At 41.9% G+C, this 18,821-nt stretch overlaps 1 protein-coding gene across 16 annotated transcripts in view; it reads right to left on the reverse strand.

The window, feature by feature from the left end:
- Positions 1 to 18,821, reverse strand: part of CACNA1D (calcium voltage-gated channel subunit alpha1 D) — a 317,150-nt gene that overhangs the window by 74,235 nt on the left and 224,094 nt on the right. For 11 of the 16 annotated variants that reach the window (XM_079115644.1, XM_079115647.1, XM_079115645.1 and 8 more), the window contains exons 10-18: positions 15,219 to 15,306; positions 14,900 to 14,959; positions 13,878 to 13,904; positions 9,720 to 9,880; positions 8,473 to 8,698; positions 8,136 to 8,343; positions 5,493 to 5,613; positions 2,201 to 2,315; positions 1,612 to 1,681 (exon numbers count right to left, since the gene is read on the reverse strand). In XM_079115644.1, coding sequence (XP_078971770.1) covers positions 1,612 to 1,681; positions 2,201 to 2,315; positions 5,493 to 5,613; positions 8,136 to 8,343; positions 8,473 to 8,698; positions 9,720 to 9,880; positions 13,878 to 13,904; positions 14,900 to 14,959; positions 15,219 to 15,306 — 1,076 coding nt within the window. The remainder of the gene's footprint in view (positions 1 to 1,611; positions 1,682 to 2,200; positions 2,316 to 5,492; positions 5,614 to 8,135; positions 8,344 to 8,472; positions 8,699 to 9,719; positions 9,881 to 13,877; positions 13,905 to 14,899; positions 14,960 to 15,218; positions 15,307 to 18,821) is intronic. The other 5 variants (XM_079115648.1, XM_079115636.1, XM_079115649.1 and 2 more) reach the window with 1 other exon arrangement.

Here is an 18,821-nt window from a genome sequence, read left to right on the forward strand (position 1 = left end):
TCAAGACTCCTAAGGTGCAAGAACTAAAACCGAGAATCAATAAATGGGATGGTTTCAAACCAAAAAGCTTCACAGCAAAGGAAATGATCAGGAATGTGAAGAGAGAAACTACAGAACAGGAGAAAACTCTTCACCACCAGCACCTCACAGTATTAATCTCCAGGATACATAAAGAACTCAAAAAATTTAACACCAAAAAAAAAAAAAAAAAAAAAAACAAAAAAAAAACAACAACAACAACCCCACAAACAACCCAATCAATGCGTGGCAAAGGAACTGAACAGATACCTCACAGAAGAGAAATACGAATGGTCAACAAATATATGAAAAATGTTCAACATCACTAGGAATTAAATAAATACAAATTAAAACTACACTGAGATTTCACCTCACTGTAGTCAGAATGGCAATGATCAAGAATACCAGTAACAATAAATGTTGGCAAGGTTGTGGGGAAAAGGGTTCACTCATACACTGCTGGTCAGGCTGCAAATTGGTGTAACTACTCTGGAAAGCAGTATGGAGATTTCCTCAGAAAACTTGGAATGGAAACACCATTTGACCCAGTTATTTCACTCCTAGGCATATACCCAAAGGACTTAAAATCAGCATACTATAGTGCTAGAGCCACATCAATGTTCATAGCTGCTCAATTCACAATAGTTAAGCTATGGAACCAACCTAGGTGCCCTTCAATAGATGAATGGATAAAGAAAAGGTGGTCTATATACACAATGCAATATTACTCAGCCCTAAAGAAGAATGGAATTATGGAATTTGCTGGTAAGTGCATGGAACTGGAGGCTATCATGCTAAGTAAAATAAACCAATCCTCCAAAACCAAAGGCCAAGTGTTCTCTCTGATATGTGGATGCTGACTCATAATAGGTAGCGGGTGGTGGGGAGGAGGTGTGCAGGTTCAGTGGATTGGAACAAGGGGGAAAGGGAGGAAAGATGGGCTGGGAGTAGGGAAGACAGTAGAAAGAATCAGACGTAACTTTCCCATGTTCATATATGAATACACAACCAGTGTAACTCCATATCATGTACAATCACAAGAATGGACGTTTTACTCTGAGTATGTATGATGTGTCAAAATACGTTCTACTGTCATGCATAACTAAAAAGAACAAATTTTTAAAAACTAAGGCTAAATCCCCAGTGTCTGACACATAGTCAGCACTCAGTAAGTATTTATTGACTCAATGAGCAAATCAACAAATGAATGAAACATCCAGATGAAGTTTGACAGCAAAGCCCTGAGGCCTCCCAGACCACCTGATTCTGGAATTACCACTGGGAACACATGTTTACTAAAAATCCCTGACTTTCGTACCCGTCCAGAAGATGCTAATGTGATCTTGACCACGCAACTTCAAGAGAGAAAAAATAAGTGGACAAAGCAGTCAAACATTTATCATTTTGGTTCTCTGGTGAAATGAGACTTGAGAGCCACCACTCTGGTAAGCCAGCCATCTATATAGTATGCTTTGCTTTTCATACCTGAACATTCCACACAAGATACTTGCACAGTATATGTGGTGCATTTATGGAACTATTCAAAAAAATCACTTTGAGACAAAACAGGAGAAGTCATTTTAAAACAAATACCTTGTTGTCACTGTTGGCTATCTGGTTGACTTCCGGTTTGTTGTTCTTTTTATTTTCTAGGCTCTCTTTTCTAGAGCGAAGAGAAAACAAACACAAGAAACCAAATAACTACATTATTATGCATAAAAATGCTAATCAGGAGTCTGAATCAACAGTGACCCAATGAGGGACAAAATTTAATTGGGAACAACACTAACAGCAAGAGCACAGTATAACCCAAACTCAGAGCTTCCTGTTCATCTAATGCAATGGATTCATCACACAGATCATCTTATTAAAATTCTCATCCTAGAACTAATCAGCATTGAATGCATCATTTATTTTATGATGCCAAAATTAACCGCAGTGATTCTTTAAGCGTGGGGATGCCATGACTCCCATTCTCAGCTCCAAGGGTAAGAGCCAAGGACCTGGCTTTTGCCCAAGATTCCTCCTTGTTGTTCTGTACCACATGGTCACCCACAGTCACCAAACACCAGCAACATGAGGCTACAGCTCCTATGAAACACATCTGAGTCCACCAGGCCTCCCAGGCAGCTGGGCTCCCCAAGTACCACTGAGCTAATACTTCAGGTGAAAATGGGATTACCTGGCAATCTTTTTCCTTTCCTTTTCTTCAGCCTCCTCTTTCTGAGCAGTATTCAAACTTTCAGCATCAGCCAAATTGTCAACAGCGATGGCCAAGAAGACATTCAGTAGAATATCTAATTTGAAATTTTTAAGGGTACAACACATTTCAAAATGCAACTCCTTATGTAAATGTGTTCTAGGAGGTTGGTAGTAGGCAACTATCCCTTGTGCTATATTCACTTGGTAAAACCAGAGAACTAGGCCCCTGCTTTAAGAGAAACACACACACACACACACACACAAACTAGAAACCTACAGGAGACTGTCTGAAAAAAAAATCAAGATTTACTGAAACTCATGAAAACCTACAAAACTTCAACATTTCCTTGGGTGTGTATATTTCCATTTATTAATGTATCTATGGTTGATACACATGGTATAAAGCAATCTGTAACTGTAACACACAAGGTATAATTTAAAAGTACCTTGTGTTTTGTTTCACTTCTTTGAAAACTTATACCATAACATACACACTCATGGGAATACTTTCCAAACTAGGCTCCTTCAAGGGCTACGTGTTATTGCTGTTGCACAGGACTGTGTGGGACCTCCTCTGGAATGACCTTCAGAGTTTGCAGATACCTCATTTTTTCCTTCACTCCACAAACACCAACTGATGACAACTTGCTGGACCTCTCTCCAGACGCTGCTGGGTTATCTTCTGAATAGTCCCACTGTGGCTAGATCTTTAATTATTACAGCTGAGCCTGAGTTTTGCAAATAGTAAAAAGTTAGATGAACAAGTTATCAGGGGCTACTGTTGTTTTCTGGCTTTTACAATAAAATTGTACTGTGGTTTCCCTGAGAAACATTTTAAAGGCTCTCAAATCAAAAGACTCCTGTTTCTTATTCACTAGCAGTTAAGAACATTTTAGAAAAGCACAGGGGCCAGAGGGCAGTAAATGACAAGGCCTTGGGTATGATGAATGCTCCTGTCTGCCCAACTCTTAGTCACCTGTAGGGAAAACTATGGGAGCCCAGGGTCCCTAAGACAGCAGCAGCATACCACTGTCCCAAGTGCTTGTGCGATCTGAAATCTCAGCTGGGTTGCGAACACAAAAATCAACATAACCTAACAAGGGACTGATGATGAGATCTCTGTGAGGGGATATCATGCTTGACTAATTCTATTCAGGGCTTTAAAGAGGACAGAAACGTGAGCAAATTACATTAAGACTTTGAAAATGCCTTTGAAATGCTAGCCTATTTTTAACTGGTACTACAATGAGCCTGAGGAAGCAATTTGTCCTGGGCTGGAGGCATCCCGGAAACAAGAGCTTGGAAACTCCTCTGATGGGCATGGAATGAGGCTGGTTTAGACAGGAGTCAGTGTTGGGAATAGCTATATCAGGGATTCCTATCAATGAAGAAAGAATCACCCCTCTAGCCTTACAACAACACGAAACTCTTCTGGGGAGTGGAAAGCAAATCTGGACTAATATACCACAGCAAGGTCTTACAAGCTTGTAATAACAGATGGTTTCCAGGAGCAAAACCCCATCATCTGCATTTTAGAGGCAATAGCCAGACCCTCCTAAAGAGTAGTGTGCTCTGAAATTCATTAAAAAAGACCTACCAAGCACCTGATGTTCTGGCTACCCAGAACATGGGCAGAAACATGACAAAATGGAGCATCTATTCTAATTGGGTATAGAGAACATAAACTTTTTTTCCCTCCAGTACTAGGTATCAAACCCAGGGTTCCGTACGTGCAGGCAAGTACTCTACCACTGAGCAATATCCCCAACCCTTTCTTTTGAGACAGGTTCTAAGTTGCTGAGGCTGTTTCCAAATTTGTCTCTGCCTCCTCAGTAGCTGGGATTACAAGCATGTGTCCAGCTCTTCATGTGCCCACTTTATGAACAACTCTTTTAAGCATTTCAAATACTGACACCTGCCCAAAAAAAAAAAAAAAAAAATTCAACACGGAATCAGAGAAAGTTGCCAGGGGATACTTCTCTGCAGACTCAAGTCTGGTATTCTGCTGTGACCTCAAGAGCAAATCATGAGGGGAACAGACAAAGAAAATATTGACTATTCATTTAACAAACGTTTACAAAAGGCACAGGATCCTGTCTGATAGTGAGAAATGCAAATATAGAAAAGATGATTTCCAACTAAAGGTGCTGTTACTTGGTTAGGAAGATGGAGGAGTGCCCACCCCAAATTTCAGTAGTGGCAGACCCTGTACACAAAATCTGATGGGAGTTCAGAGGTGGGTGAGCTCATCTCTGAGCAGGAGACAGGGCAGAGGTGGCTCCTTGGAGGAGGGGCTATTTGGGCTGAGTCAGGGACTAGCAGAATATATATATATATATGCTGAACTGGGATTTTTTTTTTTTTAGAACCCTCATAGTATAAAACAGTATTTCTGAGGAATACAGGGCAGGTTTGCCCTAGGGTTTCCATACTGATGAAAATTCATCAGTAAGCCAAAGAAGATTAGAGGGAAACAGATAAAGGGATTAGGGTCTCCTTAGGAGAATCCAGGTTATGACTCAAATTGGAAGGGTGAAGGTCGAAGGTGGTATTTTTATGTTGTACAATTGTTCATTTCTCACAACATCTATTTGAGGGCCTGTGTGTGCCAGGTCTTGTACTGGGCACGGAGGACCTACAGATAAAACAGGCACAGCCAAAGTTTAAAGGGTCTATGTAAATAAAAAGACCTGAGGGCTAATTCCAGAAGTCTAAGAGATTGCCTCTTGGCAGGGAAGAGGAGTAAAATGAGTCAAAAAAAAAGTTACATATCATGCAAGAGAAGTCAGCCAATGGACACAAGAGACCCAAAGATGTCCAGGTCAACAAAGTAAGATTAGGTTCAGGGCAGCACAGGCCAGGCCACTGAAGATGGTTCCCTCCTAGTCATGAAGGTCTTAAGATGAGAGAGCTATAGCCCTAATCTCCCCAGGATGACAGCACAGAGAACCACCTGGCTTTGCCCTGAGCCATCCCTTGGGGCTTGTATGGAAAACATGCTGCTGAGCTGGATGCCCTGGCAGCAGCACATGCGCACTCTCCGCGCCCCCATGGCTTGCTCAACTGGCTGCATTCCTCACAGCCTCACTGGAACTCTGCTTGCACTGTGTTGCACCCCCCCCCCAGCCACATAGGACAGCAATAAGCCAACAAGGTGAAGATGTTTATCTCCCCACCACAGGTGTGGCCACTCCCAGCACCACCGAAAATTCAGAGAGAGAAAAACAAGACAATGACAACAACAACAAAGCCCTGGTGGGCCTGAAGGATACAGTTACCGCAGATGAAGAGGATGATGAAGTAGATGCAGACGATCATTCCTGAGGAGGACGGGCCTCCATAAGCCATGATGCCGTCATACATCACGGCATTCCAGTCCTCGCCTGTCAGAATCTAGGAAGCCAAAACCAGAGTGAGAGAGCAGGAGGATGCACGACCCACGTTGGTTCCCCACAGCTCCTTGGCAGCTGCTTAAATCTGGGGTGAGCTGTTTTCCACAGTCCAGTTTGCATGGAATAAATCCATCTGTTATTCTGTAGAATTTCCCAAACATTATTTTTAACTACACATGTGAGTTCATACCTTCAGTGAAAAAAATCTTTACATTCAAGACTTATATATCTTATTTTATACCAGTTTTTCATCCTCTCCCCAGAGAGCACGATGTTGGTGTTGTCTCTCCAGGAACTTGGTCTATAAATTTAAATACATATACCCACACCCAGAGAAAGTAGCCAATTGGTATCTTTTCAGATTTTTTTAGGCATAAAGGGTACTGTATGATATGAATTTTTCTGAAACTGGCCTTTTTTAACTATTTAGCAATGTGTCCTGGAGACCTTCCATATTAGTAAGTTCATCTTATTCTTTATAACCTCTAGATAGTAGTACACAGTTAATCAAATGTGGAAATGAAAAATCAAATCTATGAATTTTCCGAAGTGGGAATTCTAAATGTCTTCTGTAAGTTTACCAATGACCTCAAGGGTAAATAAAATCAACCACCTGAAATTTCAAATTTATATTCTCTACTGATGATACTTTATATCCATCCCAAAACTGAATCAGATGAATATGGACAGTATTTTTTTTAAAATGCAATCTTCTATGGAGAGAGAACTTCTTGATCTTCTATTTGAACTAGATATTGTAAAAATTCAAACTGTTGTAGATCAAAATCAAACAGCAAAGGAACAAATGATTAGAAAAGACAAATTCACAGAAGAAGAACTATAAGTGGTTCTTATGAAAAGATGTCAACTTAACTCCTAATAAAACTACAATGAGACATCATTTTCATCTGTCAGGTGACAATCAAAGCATGAATACCCACTGTGGTGAAAGGGAGCAGGGCAGTGGGTAGTCTCCACATTGCTCTCTTTACAACTATAATGAGAGCACTTTGGCAATATTATCAAAGTTTAAGAGAATCACACCCTTTAAACTAGCAATTCCACTTTGGGGAATTTGTCTTACACATCTACTCTCACACATGCCCCTTGTGTCCTCTTTGTTCAAGGCCACCAACTGAAGCCCTGTTTATATGAACCAAAACTGGACACACTAAATATTCATCTGGGAATTACTATCTAAAGTCTAGCAATCCATACCACAGAATCATGCTGAATTGAAGAGGAGGAGATGACTTTTTATGGAGCAAGGAGTAAGTCTCTTGAGGACACTTTAAGTGATTTAAAAAATTCAAACCAGTCTGTAGAGTGACCATCTGTGTAGATACACCCCTAGGTAGGCAGGTAGATTGATTTGTGTCTTTGAGCAAATACATATCTAAGAATCACAAGAAGCTGTTTAATGGTGGTTGCCTCCTAGAAGAAGAAATCAGTGACCATATGGGAGAACTGTCATGCTGTATCAGTTTATAACACTTGAATTGTGTGTCACATGCATGAGTTACAAAAACAGAAAAGAGAAAAAGAAAAGAAAAGAAAAGAAAAAAAGACATGGGTTCCTCTGAAAGAAATTAGAGAAAAGAATGACTGACCAGCAGTCATTCTGAACAGCAAAATTTAAGAAAAATTCAAAAATAACACCAGCGTCTATATGATAATTCCATACACCTTAAATAGTCATGTGAGAAAGAATCTTAAAGATCATTCCCTCTAGTCTCTATGTTTCTTTAGGAAAGGGTAAGTGACCATTCAAGGTCATCAAGTTAAGTCACAGAAAGGGCCACCCTGGGACCTATCTGTTCCATGTCCTTCCTCAAACACCCGTTTATCTAGCAGTGCTTGGATGAAAAGCAACAAGGATGGAGGGGAGTTCTAAACATATCTGTGAGGCTCTGTCCAAGGGTTCAGCTCAGACGCCACAGCTCACAGTCAGGAAGAAGGAGGGCATGCTGCTCCTCAAGTGGCAGAGCCTCCAGTGTCCCTCTGAGATGATCACTGCTTCCAGCCCAGAGCCCACAGAGGTCCTAACAGGACAGCCATCTTCAGAGCCCGTGTCCTCACATCACAGTGGCAGGACAGAGGAGGGCAGAAGGTCACCACAACTCTACTATATGCCAAATTCATTGCTTCCAAATTCATTTCTTTGCATAAATCTATTATAACTAGGGTTGTAGACTTTCAAGTAATCAAAATCAGCAAAGCACCAGAAAATTTTAGATATTATTTCACACAAATGAAAAAGGTTTGGTTTATTATTTTGTAACACAGCTAGAGGTCTTAAAAACAAGATTTGATAAATCACCTCACATTAACAGCTGGGGGATGATGCAAAACAAGCCACTCATATGGCACAAATTTACCAGGGTATCATTAGGGCCATGATTACTAATAAAAATGGCATCTTTTTGTTTGACTGAACCGTGAGTCAATAAGAAGACAGAGGTTTAGCTGCCGCTCACAGTGTGCTTTTCTGGGACAGGAAGGAGGGGGAAAGGAAGGACTCACCTGAAATACTGTCAGAAGTGCTTGGGGGAAGTTGTCAAAGGTGCTTCGCTTGGTTTGAGTTTCATCAAAATTAAACTTGCCACCAAACAGCTGCATCCCAAGCAAGGAAAAGATGATAATGAAGAGAAAAAGCAGAAGCAACAATGAAGCAATAGACTTCATGGAGTTTAACAAGGATGCCACCAAGTTGCTCAGAGAGGTCCAATGCCTACAAGTCAAGATGAGGGTATGAGCCCAGAGCTCTGCAGGACAGAGCAGAACATCCTCTGACCAGAGATGGGACTCATCTCCACTTCATAATCAGAAAACACCTATGGCAAGGCACATACTTCCTTACCTGGTCACTTTGAAGATTCTCAAGAGGCGCACACACCGGAACACAGAAATCCCCAAAGGGGACATGATTTCTAATTCCACCAAGATGGTCTCAGTAATTCCGCCACATACCACAAAGCAATCAAACCGGTTGAAGAGAGAGACGAAATATGCCTGGAGACCCAAGCTGTACATTTTTACCAGCATCTCACAGGTGAACAGAGCCAAGAGGACTTTGTTAGCAATATCTGGAAAGACAGAGGGCACCCATCCTCAAGACCTCATGGGGGAGATACTCCAGCTCTTCTTTTCTCCTGGCACCTCCTTCCCATTGGTCCCCACAGAAAATACACCAATGCTTTGTCTCTTTCTCGTCTATTACACCCATGACAAAAATATGGCATTAATGATAGTCTGTTTCTCTGCTGGGTTCTGGTTATGGTACTTCTACTACCAAGATGTGCAAATCTGGGCGTTGGTTTCACTGATTATAAAACAGGTAGAGAGAGCTTATCACACATTCTCTAAAGGTCTTCTCCAGCATTAGAAATTCATGATTCTGCATGAATTTTTAAAATTCAGGTATTAATAATGTTTCCTTTTTTTTTTTTTTTTCATTTCCCTGGCACTCAAACACAAAACCTGTCTAGTCTGGTTTACGACACTGATATCAGAAGTGGTCACCTATCAATGTCATTTCTAACAGCAGGAAATACTGCCAAGCAGGCTTAAGAGGTAGAGGAAACAGATGTGAGGGAGGATTTCTTAAGAGCTCAACACTGTCAAGTTCAGACTAGGCTGGCTTTGGCGATGACCTCCCACCCCCAACCACCGTTTCTGGACATTTGAGGCAGGGGAACCAAAATTACTTGCCCAAAATAAAGCTTCCAATAAATAAAATTACAATAAGGATTTCAATGAAATAATAAATAAAATTAAATTAGAATAAAGCTTCCAAAAAGGGCAGGGAGACGGTCCTTCCAACTCCAAGATTCCTGGATCCTAGGTTGTCTCAGGGCTAGGACAAGGAGATGCTCAGCATAAATCAGCTCCAAGGAACTAACCACATGGCACAGGCTGCATCCCTGCTCCAGGGCTTGCCTGTGTTTGGAAGATTCTTCCAAGTTAGCCCTCCATAGAATTGTTCAATACTTCATTACTAATACTAAACTGCTGTTTAGTATTATTATTGATCAGATAATACTAAACAGCAGTTAGCCACCAGAATCTCTATATTTGGAACAAAAAGAGCACAGCTTCCGCTCATACCTTGAATCTGCGTCAACCAGTCCGGCTGATTGTAGTGCTCAGAGGAAATGGTTAAAGTGTTGAGAAACACCAGGACAATAACCAGCCAATAGAACGTGACAGACTTCACGGCAGCCCTACATCTTCTGCGATTGAATCGGTTCCAGCGACGCCAGCGTCGGCTGAAAGATAAGCAGACATTACTCCCTAGATGACAGATACAGCATCTGCAAGCCCAATAAACCTCGCTGAGAAATGATGTGGCTCTCACTCCAGAGGTTCAGATTGGGTTGGGGGTTCAGGAAGAAAAAAATGTGAACAAATGGCATAAAAATAAGCAGACCTCATAATATAAATAATGTCGGTCTTAACAACTTTTAAAAGTATAATCTTGACTTCATTATGCTTAGTTTCCCTTTTGTGGTTATAAATAACTTCAAAATCTGTCTTATGCAGTCCTCAAATGAGTTAGAAAAATCTAGATATTCACAGATCCACATGCAGATGCACAGCTGCACCTGTATACATGTGTAGTTCATAAACCCAGATGGCTCGTGGGTCTGTTGGTGTTGGTGCAGAGAGCCATTTAACTTATTACATACACTGCTCACAGTCTCTCATTCGTCATACAGAATTTATCAAGCAGCCAACTGCTCCAAAATCATAGTTTTTAGGGAAGTTTTTAATACTTCCACACATCTTTGGGGTTTCTCTGGAACCTGGGGGTTGTAGAAGCTGAGGAGGACATGAGTCTTCATACTGAGTCATCAGATGCCCTTTCTAACTAGTGATGCTCAAAATAAACCTTTAGGAGAAGAACCAATATTGAGTCGTGTTTTCATAAAAATAAAATGAGCTGAGCCAAACAGAGAAGTAGCACGTCCTCCACCCACCTTCAGTTCCTGTGTGAAATTAGGGAAAATATTCACTCCCTTAACCTGTCTCTTTTCAGAAAACATTCCAGCCACAAGGGGTTGGTGAAGTGCACCATGGGCTACTGCTCAGTGACCTGGATTCCAGGCAAGAGTCAGCTGGGTGGCAAAGTCCCTGCTCTGTGGGCCAAATTGCCTCACTGACGGGGATGGAGACACTTCCTCTAAGATCCTGACTGAAGAGGAATCTTCAGGCTGCATTCAAGAGGCTGCCTTGGCTGACTCAGCTGGATTACTCCATTTAAACAATGTAACTGAGGAAGTGAGCAAAGGAGGAATTGAGCCACCTCCTCACCAAGACCTGGATCAAGCAAGGTGTGTTTTGCTACTGTTCTTGCTGTGCCGTTTCCAGTTAAAGAAACGTGATGGCCTGCACAGAAAAACTCTACCAAGGACACAACGACTCCAGCCACTCACAGCTGGGGTTCTCTGGAAATGTATAATGTAGCACACATAAGCAAGGTGGCCTGAAAAGACCCAGTCTTGATGGGTCCATTCTATGCTGTAGTAACAGGGTATAAGGACATCCCACATCTAGGAGACCTTAGCATCCTATCCCTTGGAAACCTGCAGCATTCACATCTTGCCCTTCAGTGGGCTCTACATGCCTTGGTGGCCTGGTCTGTTCTCTCAGACCAGTGTTCCCAAGTACTGACCATGTACCCAGTGCTGGGCAGATGGGAATGAAGACAGCATTGTCCCTGAAAAGCATCTAGGGTTGTAGTAAATGACAAGTACAAATCCACTCCAAGTACTAGTCTTGGATATGGAATACTGGTCAGGAGAAGGGAAATAAAATTGTCCTTTGGAGGCATCAGGGAAGAATTTTCTGAAAAGCAGAGATTTGGGCTGGATCTTTGGATAAATAAGAGTAACACTGAAGGCAGGTGGAAAAGCAATCCACCCAGAGGAGACTGCAAGGAGAGAGGCATCGAAGGGGTAGAAACAGTGGCACCTTTGAAAACTGAGAGCAGACCAGCATTGCTACAAAGTGGAGAATATGGGAGGTTTGTCACAAACTGAGGAAGAAGGGCCAAATTATGAAGGCCTTTCCATGCCCTGTAGTAACAGAGAACCACGGAAGAGCCATTTTTTTTTTTTTAAGTCAGGTTTGAGATGTAATCTATGTACAGTAAAATTTACTCTTTTTAGTTATACACAGTGAAGATACTGACCATCTCCATCCCTCAAAAAGTTCCTTCAAAGCCTTGGGCAGTCAATCCACCAGCCTCACTCCTTGCCTGATGACTATGATCTGTTTTCTGTTCCCATTGTTTTGTTTCATCCATAATGTCGTATAAACAGAATCGGCCTTTGTGTAGCCTTTTTTTTTTTTTTTTAATGAGATAATTTGCCTATAATTTGATGGGTCAAAGATAGATGTCACTTGGTGTGTAATACAATACTATCTTGGGTTTAAAGAACCTCATAATTTTAGATCCTTAGACCTGGAAGGGCCTAGAAGTACCAATAATAACATTATTAGATACTATTGCAACATTTTATTATTATTGTTATTGGCATTTCAAGACCTTTGGGATCTAAGGAGGACAAATCTGGCCTTTTGAGACCAGCTTCTCTCACTTAGAGAAAAAAAAAATGCTTTTGAGATTCATCCAATGTTGTTACATGTATCAGTTTTTTCTTCTTGTTGCTAAACAGTATTCTACCATATGAATACACTTTAATTTTTCTACCCATTCACCATTTGATGGATATTTGGGTAACTTCCAATTTGAAGTAATTATGAATAAAACAGCTATAAACATTTATGTAAACTTTTTTTGTAGGCATATATTGTCATTTCTCTTATATACATAATTTAGAAGCAGAATTATTAAATCAGCAAAAAAGAAACTACTAAACTACAAATTTTTTTCTGGGGGGCAGGGCATATGGGGAATTGAAACCAGGGCTTTGTACATGCTAGACAAGCACTCTAGAACTGCAATCCCAGGCTATCTTTAAAAAGAGAGAGAAAGCTGTCATCTAACATGACCACCAATATTGTATAGAAATACTACCTATCAGCATCCTTGCTGGAATGTGCTATTATCAGACATTTAAGTCTGATCTACTCTTACATGTATGTAAGTGGTATCTAATCGTGATTTTAATTTTTCTTTTTCCCCAATGACTGATGGTTATGTGCTGATTTACAATCCACATCTTTTTTTGGTGACTTGCCTATAAAACTCTCTGACATTTTTTATTGGGTTGTTTTATTATTGACACTATTCTTTATTATTCTTTATATAAATCATTCTGTATATATTAATATATATATATTAATTTGCATATATGGTTTGCAAACATTTTTATCCAAGTCTGCAGCTTGTCTTTATTTCATAATAAAATAGAAGTTTTAGGCCAGGCACAGTGGCATATGCCTGTAATCCCAGCAACTCAGGAGGTTCACAAGTTCTAGGCCAGCCTCAGTAACTTAGCCAGACTCTGTCTCAAAAATGTTTTAAAAAGGTCTTGGAATGTAGCTCAGAGATAGAGTGCCTCTGAGTTCAATCCCCAGCTCCACATACCCACTCACAAAAGCAGAAGTTTTAATTTTTATGAGGTCCAATTCATCAAAATTTTCTGTTATAGATTCTACACTATTATATCTTAAGAAATCTTTGCCTAACCCAAAGTCACAAAGAATTTTCTCCTGCTTTCTTCTAGAATTTTTCTAGTTTTAGGTTTATATTTAGTTCTATGTACATTGTTTGAATACAGCAGGAAGATGTTTTTAATTGAAAAATAACACTTAAATGAGAAAGTACTCAAATCTCACATATAATTCAAAGATCTTTACTGACTAAACATGTACCCTGCATCCAGACAAAGAAACTGAATATCACCAGTATTTTACAAGACGTCTTGAATGCACTTCTGTGGAAAGCTTGTATGTGCATGGGGTTGGGGGCAGTTGCTGAAAAGTGACAAGAAACATCTCTTAGAGACATGACAAGTATTGACTGGGAGGCAAAAAACTGTCCATTATTGTGTCTTGTTGGTTCACAGCAGCTGTTCCTACCATACAGCTCCCCGAGGCAGGTCTGTAGTATTTAGTGGACTGACTGAAATTCAGTATCAATGTTGACTCCCATGGAGTAAAACTCAAGCACAGAACGATTCCATGTAGAAGTCAGAATTTAAAACATAACAGTACAACTTCAAAACCGATGCACAGGCCAACGGAAAACAAAACAAAACAAACAAACAAAAAAAAAACCAGAATGAAGATACTGACCTGAGTTTGGATTTTGAGATGGCTTGGCTGAAAGAAAAGAAAAAGGTGTTAAGATTTCCATTTGAAAGATGTGAATTCATGCTCCCTCCTTGCTTCAGCGGTGATATGGTAAAAAGCCATGCACAGAAGCCTGGATTTAGCACTCCTGGTAGCCACAGCAGGTCAAATGGGTTAAGGGTAGAGCAGAAATCGAGGTGCTGTCAGTGCCAGGCAGGCAGGTTGAGCACCCTCAAGGACCTGGGCAAGAGAAGACTCTTGGCTCCATTCCTCGAGAAGCCCTGACAACAGGCATTGATCCCAAGTGTCCTCTTGCCACTGCTGAAGCCAACAAGGCCTCTAATGCCTGCAGCCCTGCCCCTCATCTCAACAATAGCATCCGTAGGAAAAGGAGCACCAGATGAGGGGGTCCTGGCTGTTATTCACAACTGGGTGAACATGGGAAAGCAGCATGCCTTTTTGAGCCTCACTGTTCTCATCTGTAAAATGGGGGAAGACAAACCCATTCCCTGCCTACTTCACAATGTCATAGGGAGGGCAGAGCAGAACAGAGGCAAAATCACTTCAGGAACCGTTGCATTCACTGCCAAAACATCATCTTTATGAAACTCTGCCAAGAACAAGATTGAGTTCTCTTAAAGATAAGACCTAAAGGACACTAGCAGGAAGCAAACAAGACAAAACAGCACAGGGTTTCCCAAAGCGGGTGGTTCTTGGCACATTCCACACGGCCAGACCCTGCCCTTCCCGCTGCTGCAGCCCAAACCATCTAGAAAAAATCCAGTGGGTGTTAATGGGATGGTGTCCTCCATGGTTAGGATAGGGTGGTGCAGGCCTCCAAAAAACAGGTGCAACGAGCAGCGGATGGCAGGACTTTCTCATCAGATCGCTAGGCATGAGGCTGGGAAGCCCCATGAGCGAAGAAAAATTTAAAGAGTGCCACTTTCTACTCAGCAACTGCCATTCAAGCTCTTCCTCCAAAGCACAGATGCCAAACCCGACGGGAAGGAGAATTCAGCCTTTACCCCCACCGCCGGCACCCCGAGGGCCCCGTCTTGGCCGTGCCTCTTCTTTTCCACCAGCACCTAATGAACACAGCAGGTGGCCGGGTTAACTGGCACAGTTCCCAGCTCCACCTCAGCAGGGACTGCTTCTTAGGAAGAGGACTGTGGATTGCTGGGCACCCCAAGGGGCCTGGCACAAGAGGAAGGGTGCTGAGGGGCCAGAGCCCGCCCACCCTCCTGTACCTAAGGCCATGACCCTGAGGCTGCACTGCAATCTGGGGTGTCTCAACATCAGCTTAAAAAGCTGTGAGGGGTAGCAGGGAGCAGCCTCCACACTCACCAGAGACTTCCACAGCAGCCCTGGGTCTCGCCTTCACCACTTACGTTCTCTGTATTCACAGATTCAGTCTCACTGGTGGGCATGCTGGCTGTGGGGAGAAGAAAAGGCTTTAGACAGTGCACTGGGGGTGCTGTGCTGCTGGAAGCAGGCCAAATGCAAACCTCAGGAACTGCAGAGGAGACCAAAGAGGGCCCTTCTGAGCTTGGCATGTCCACTACACGGTACTCTGTGCTTCCGGGAGTCTGATTTGAGAAGACCGTTCGGTCAGTCCACAGTCTTGCCAAGAAAGGAAACAGAGACCAACATGAGTCTTGCCCAGGCTGCGAGGGACCTGACACAGGCTTACCTCCTGATCTCCAGATCACATTGCAAAGCCATCCCAACACCACAGTTACCAATACATCTCTCCTGGACCGAAAGGAGTACTAGAGAACACCTGTGATTAAACTTAAGAATTCATAAATAAATTATTCTCAACACACTGACAGTGAAGAGCTATTAAGGATGGGAAAGGCATGAAGGAACTGTACACAAAATCTTTAAAGGTTAGGAGCTCAGTCAGCTGCAAGTGGTGCATGTCTATAATCTCATTTGCTTGGGAGGCTGAGGCAGAAGGATACCAAGTGCCAGTCCAACCTGGGCAACTTAATAAAAGCCTGTCTCAAATAACAAAGGTGTGATAGACCACATCTGGGTTCAACTGCCAATATTAAAAAAAAAAAAAAAGGACCGCTACTTCTTAATTGATCTGCTAAGTTCTGCTAAACTTGTAAAGTCAGTATGCAGAAGTTCTCTCCAAGTAATTTGGCACTAGAATACTGAGGTCTTCGAGATTAATAAAGGGAAAGAGGAGGTGTTTTGCCAAGCAGTGAGTGGACAGCAGAGCAGACTTTGGTCTCATGTTACTGAGGTCTCTGAGCCCCAAAAGCCTATCTTTTCCATGGCAGGATTCTAAGGAGTGGCAGAAATGTGGAAATGCAGGTCTAGGGATTCTCTCCCCAACCCAGTCACCATATGGAACATGGGCATCTTTTCTCATCCACTTGATTCAACCCTATAGACATCAGAAGCACATGCTGGAGCCCAGGCAGTAAAGGAAGTGTAGGGACACAGAAGAGAACTGTACCTGGCTGGAGGAGAGGTGGGGAGGAGCAACCCCCACAACAGATTTCCAGCAACTGTGAAGAGCTCCCTCAGGGGTCTCCACAACACATTCTGGAATAAAGAATGACTGATGCTGGTCTGGGACATATGAAAGGAGGTCGCCAAAGATCAAAACATGGGAGAATTGCCCAACTCATGTGCTTCCCTACCCCCATGCAGAGTTCTGCATTGTAATCACAGGATTTTTTTGTTGTTCTTTTTAGTTATACGTGACAGTAGAATGTATTTTGACATATCATACACACATGGAGTGTGACTTCCCATTCCTGTGGTTGTACATGATGTGCAGTTTCACTGGTCATGTATTCACATATGAACATAAGGAAGTTATGCCCCATTCATTCTACTGTCTTTCCTATGACCATCCCCTCTTCCTTCCCTTCAATCCCCTTTGTCTAATCCAATGAACGCCCCCCGCCAATTCTGTGTTAGCATTCACGTATCAGAGAGAATATTTGGCCTTCAGTTTTTTGGGGTTGGCTTATTTCACTTAGCAGTCTCCAGTTCCATCCAATTATGGGCAAATGCTATAATTTTCATTTTTCTTTATGGCTGAGTAATATTCCATTGTGTGTAGATACCACATTTCTTTATCCATTCATCTGTTGAAGGGCACCTAGGTTGGTTCCATAGCTTAGCTAGTATGAGTTGAGCTGCAATAAATATTGATGTGGCCATGTCCTCTATCGTATGCTGAATTTAAGTCCTCTGGATATATGCTGAGGAGTGGGATAACTGGATTAAATGGTGGTTCTACTCCAAGTTTTCTGAGGAATCTCCATACTGCTTTCCAGAGTGGTTGCACCAATTTGCAGTCCCACAAGCAATGTATGAATGAACCTTTTCCACCACATACTCACTAACAGAAAAACTAGAGATAGTAGGAACATACCTCTATACTGTAAGAGTTATATACGTTAAACCCAAGGACAACATCATTCTAAGTGGAGAAAAATGGCAAGCATTCCTAAAAACTGGAACAATACAAGGATGCCCTCTTTCACCACTTCTATTCAACATAGTTCTTGAAACTCTAGCCAGAGAAATTAAACAGAAGAAAAATTAAATGGGTATGAAAAAGAAAAGCGTTTTTTGTTTGTTTGTTTGTTTTTGTTTTTAAATAGACCTTACAGTGTCAATAGGAAAGCCTTTCCCCTTAGGGCAGGTGACTTCTTAATAAGGATGCTTCAAATTTCATCTGCAAAACCTGAGAGGTAGCAGGGTGAGCAACAGGGTCAACTGCTCTGCCCGCAAGGCTGCTCTGCCCCAAGGGCTGACTCTGTTCTGGCAAGAGATGTGATAAAGTTATATACAAGGATGAAGTGGGATCTGATTCAAAGACCCAGAGGTCTGAGCAGCAGTCTTCTGAGGACCAACGGAGATCATCCCTGGTCCCTTTCCTTTTGTGAGAACCCAAGGAACTGAGCCTGCTTCTTTGGAGACCTTAACAGCCCTGCCCAGGCACTTTTAGAGACAGGATTCATAAGCAAAAGCCAAATGAACAAAATTATAGACTTGTATTATACTGCTGGTATTCTCCTTCTTTAAGTTAAAAGAAACTAACTACAAATCTTTGATTCACTTTTTTCACTGCTCCATAGGGAGAGGGGGAAAAAAAAAAAAAGGAAAGAAGCAAATGGAAAAATCTGACCATCCAATCATGGAAACTCTTGAATACTCCATTACTACAAACACCACACACACACACACACACACACACACACACACACACACACATATACACACAGCTACTGCACTTCCCTCCCAAGGACTGTTTCATGCTCTGACTTCTGCAGAAGATCAGAGGATTGTAGGAGTCGATGAAACTGGTAGTTGCCCTTTTCTCTCATAATGTTGCCCTGTCTCTGAAGAAAATCTCAGCAGGAGACCCTTTTCACAACCAACCAGGAGTCATCCCTTTGTGCAAAGTAGTTATTTCAATGACTAAGGGGGACCAGAGGCTGAGGGCAGCACAATACACTGGCAGAATGACAGGCCCTGGGTCTGCCTGCCTCCCTGGTAGCAGCCTGCCTCTCTTCGAGCTTTTTCCTGTCTATAAAATGATGGTGCTATCTCCATAATCTTAAGGATCATTGCCATTCTCTGTTAAGTATCTCGTGGTTCTGACATGGATCCTACTGGGGAACATTACTCATTTATTTCCCAAAGGGTAAACTTCTGAGCATACTAAATTCTTGTGGATTTTTCACTCTGTGGGGCTGTGGCTCACACTGATATAGGTACCATTGTTGCATTTGATTCCTAAGCCTCATTTTTCAAATGATCTAATCGAAACAAATTATGCACTGCCTGTGGAAAATAGGATAGGGGATAATTTTACATTTCTGGCTCTAGGTCAATTATTAGTGTATGAAACTTTCTATCTGATCTCTAAACTGTGTGGGGAGAATAAGTAATACCCAAATCCCAAACACAACA

The sequence above is a fragment of the Sciurus vulgaris genome (assembly GCF_902686455.1).
Source record: "Sciurus vulgaris genome assembly, chromosome: 16".
Taxonomy (NCBI): domain Eukaryota; kingdom Metazoa; phylum Chordata; class Mammalia; order Rodentia; family Sciuridae; genus Sciurus; species Sciurus vulgaris.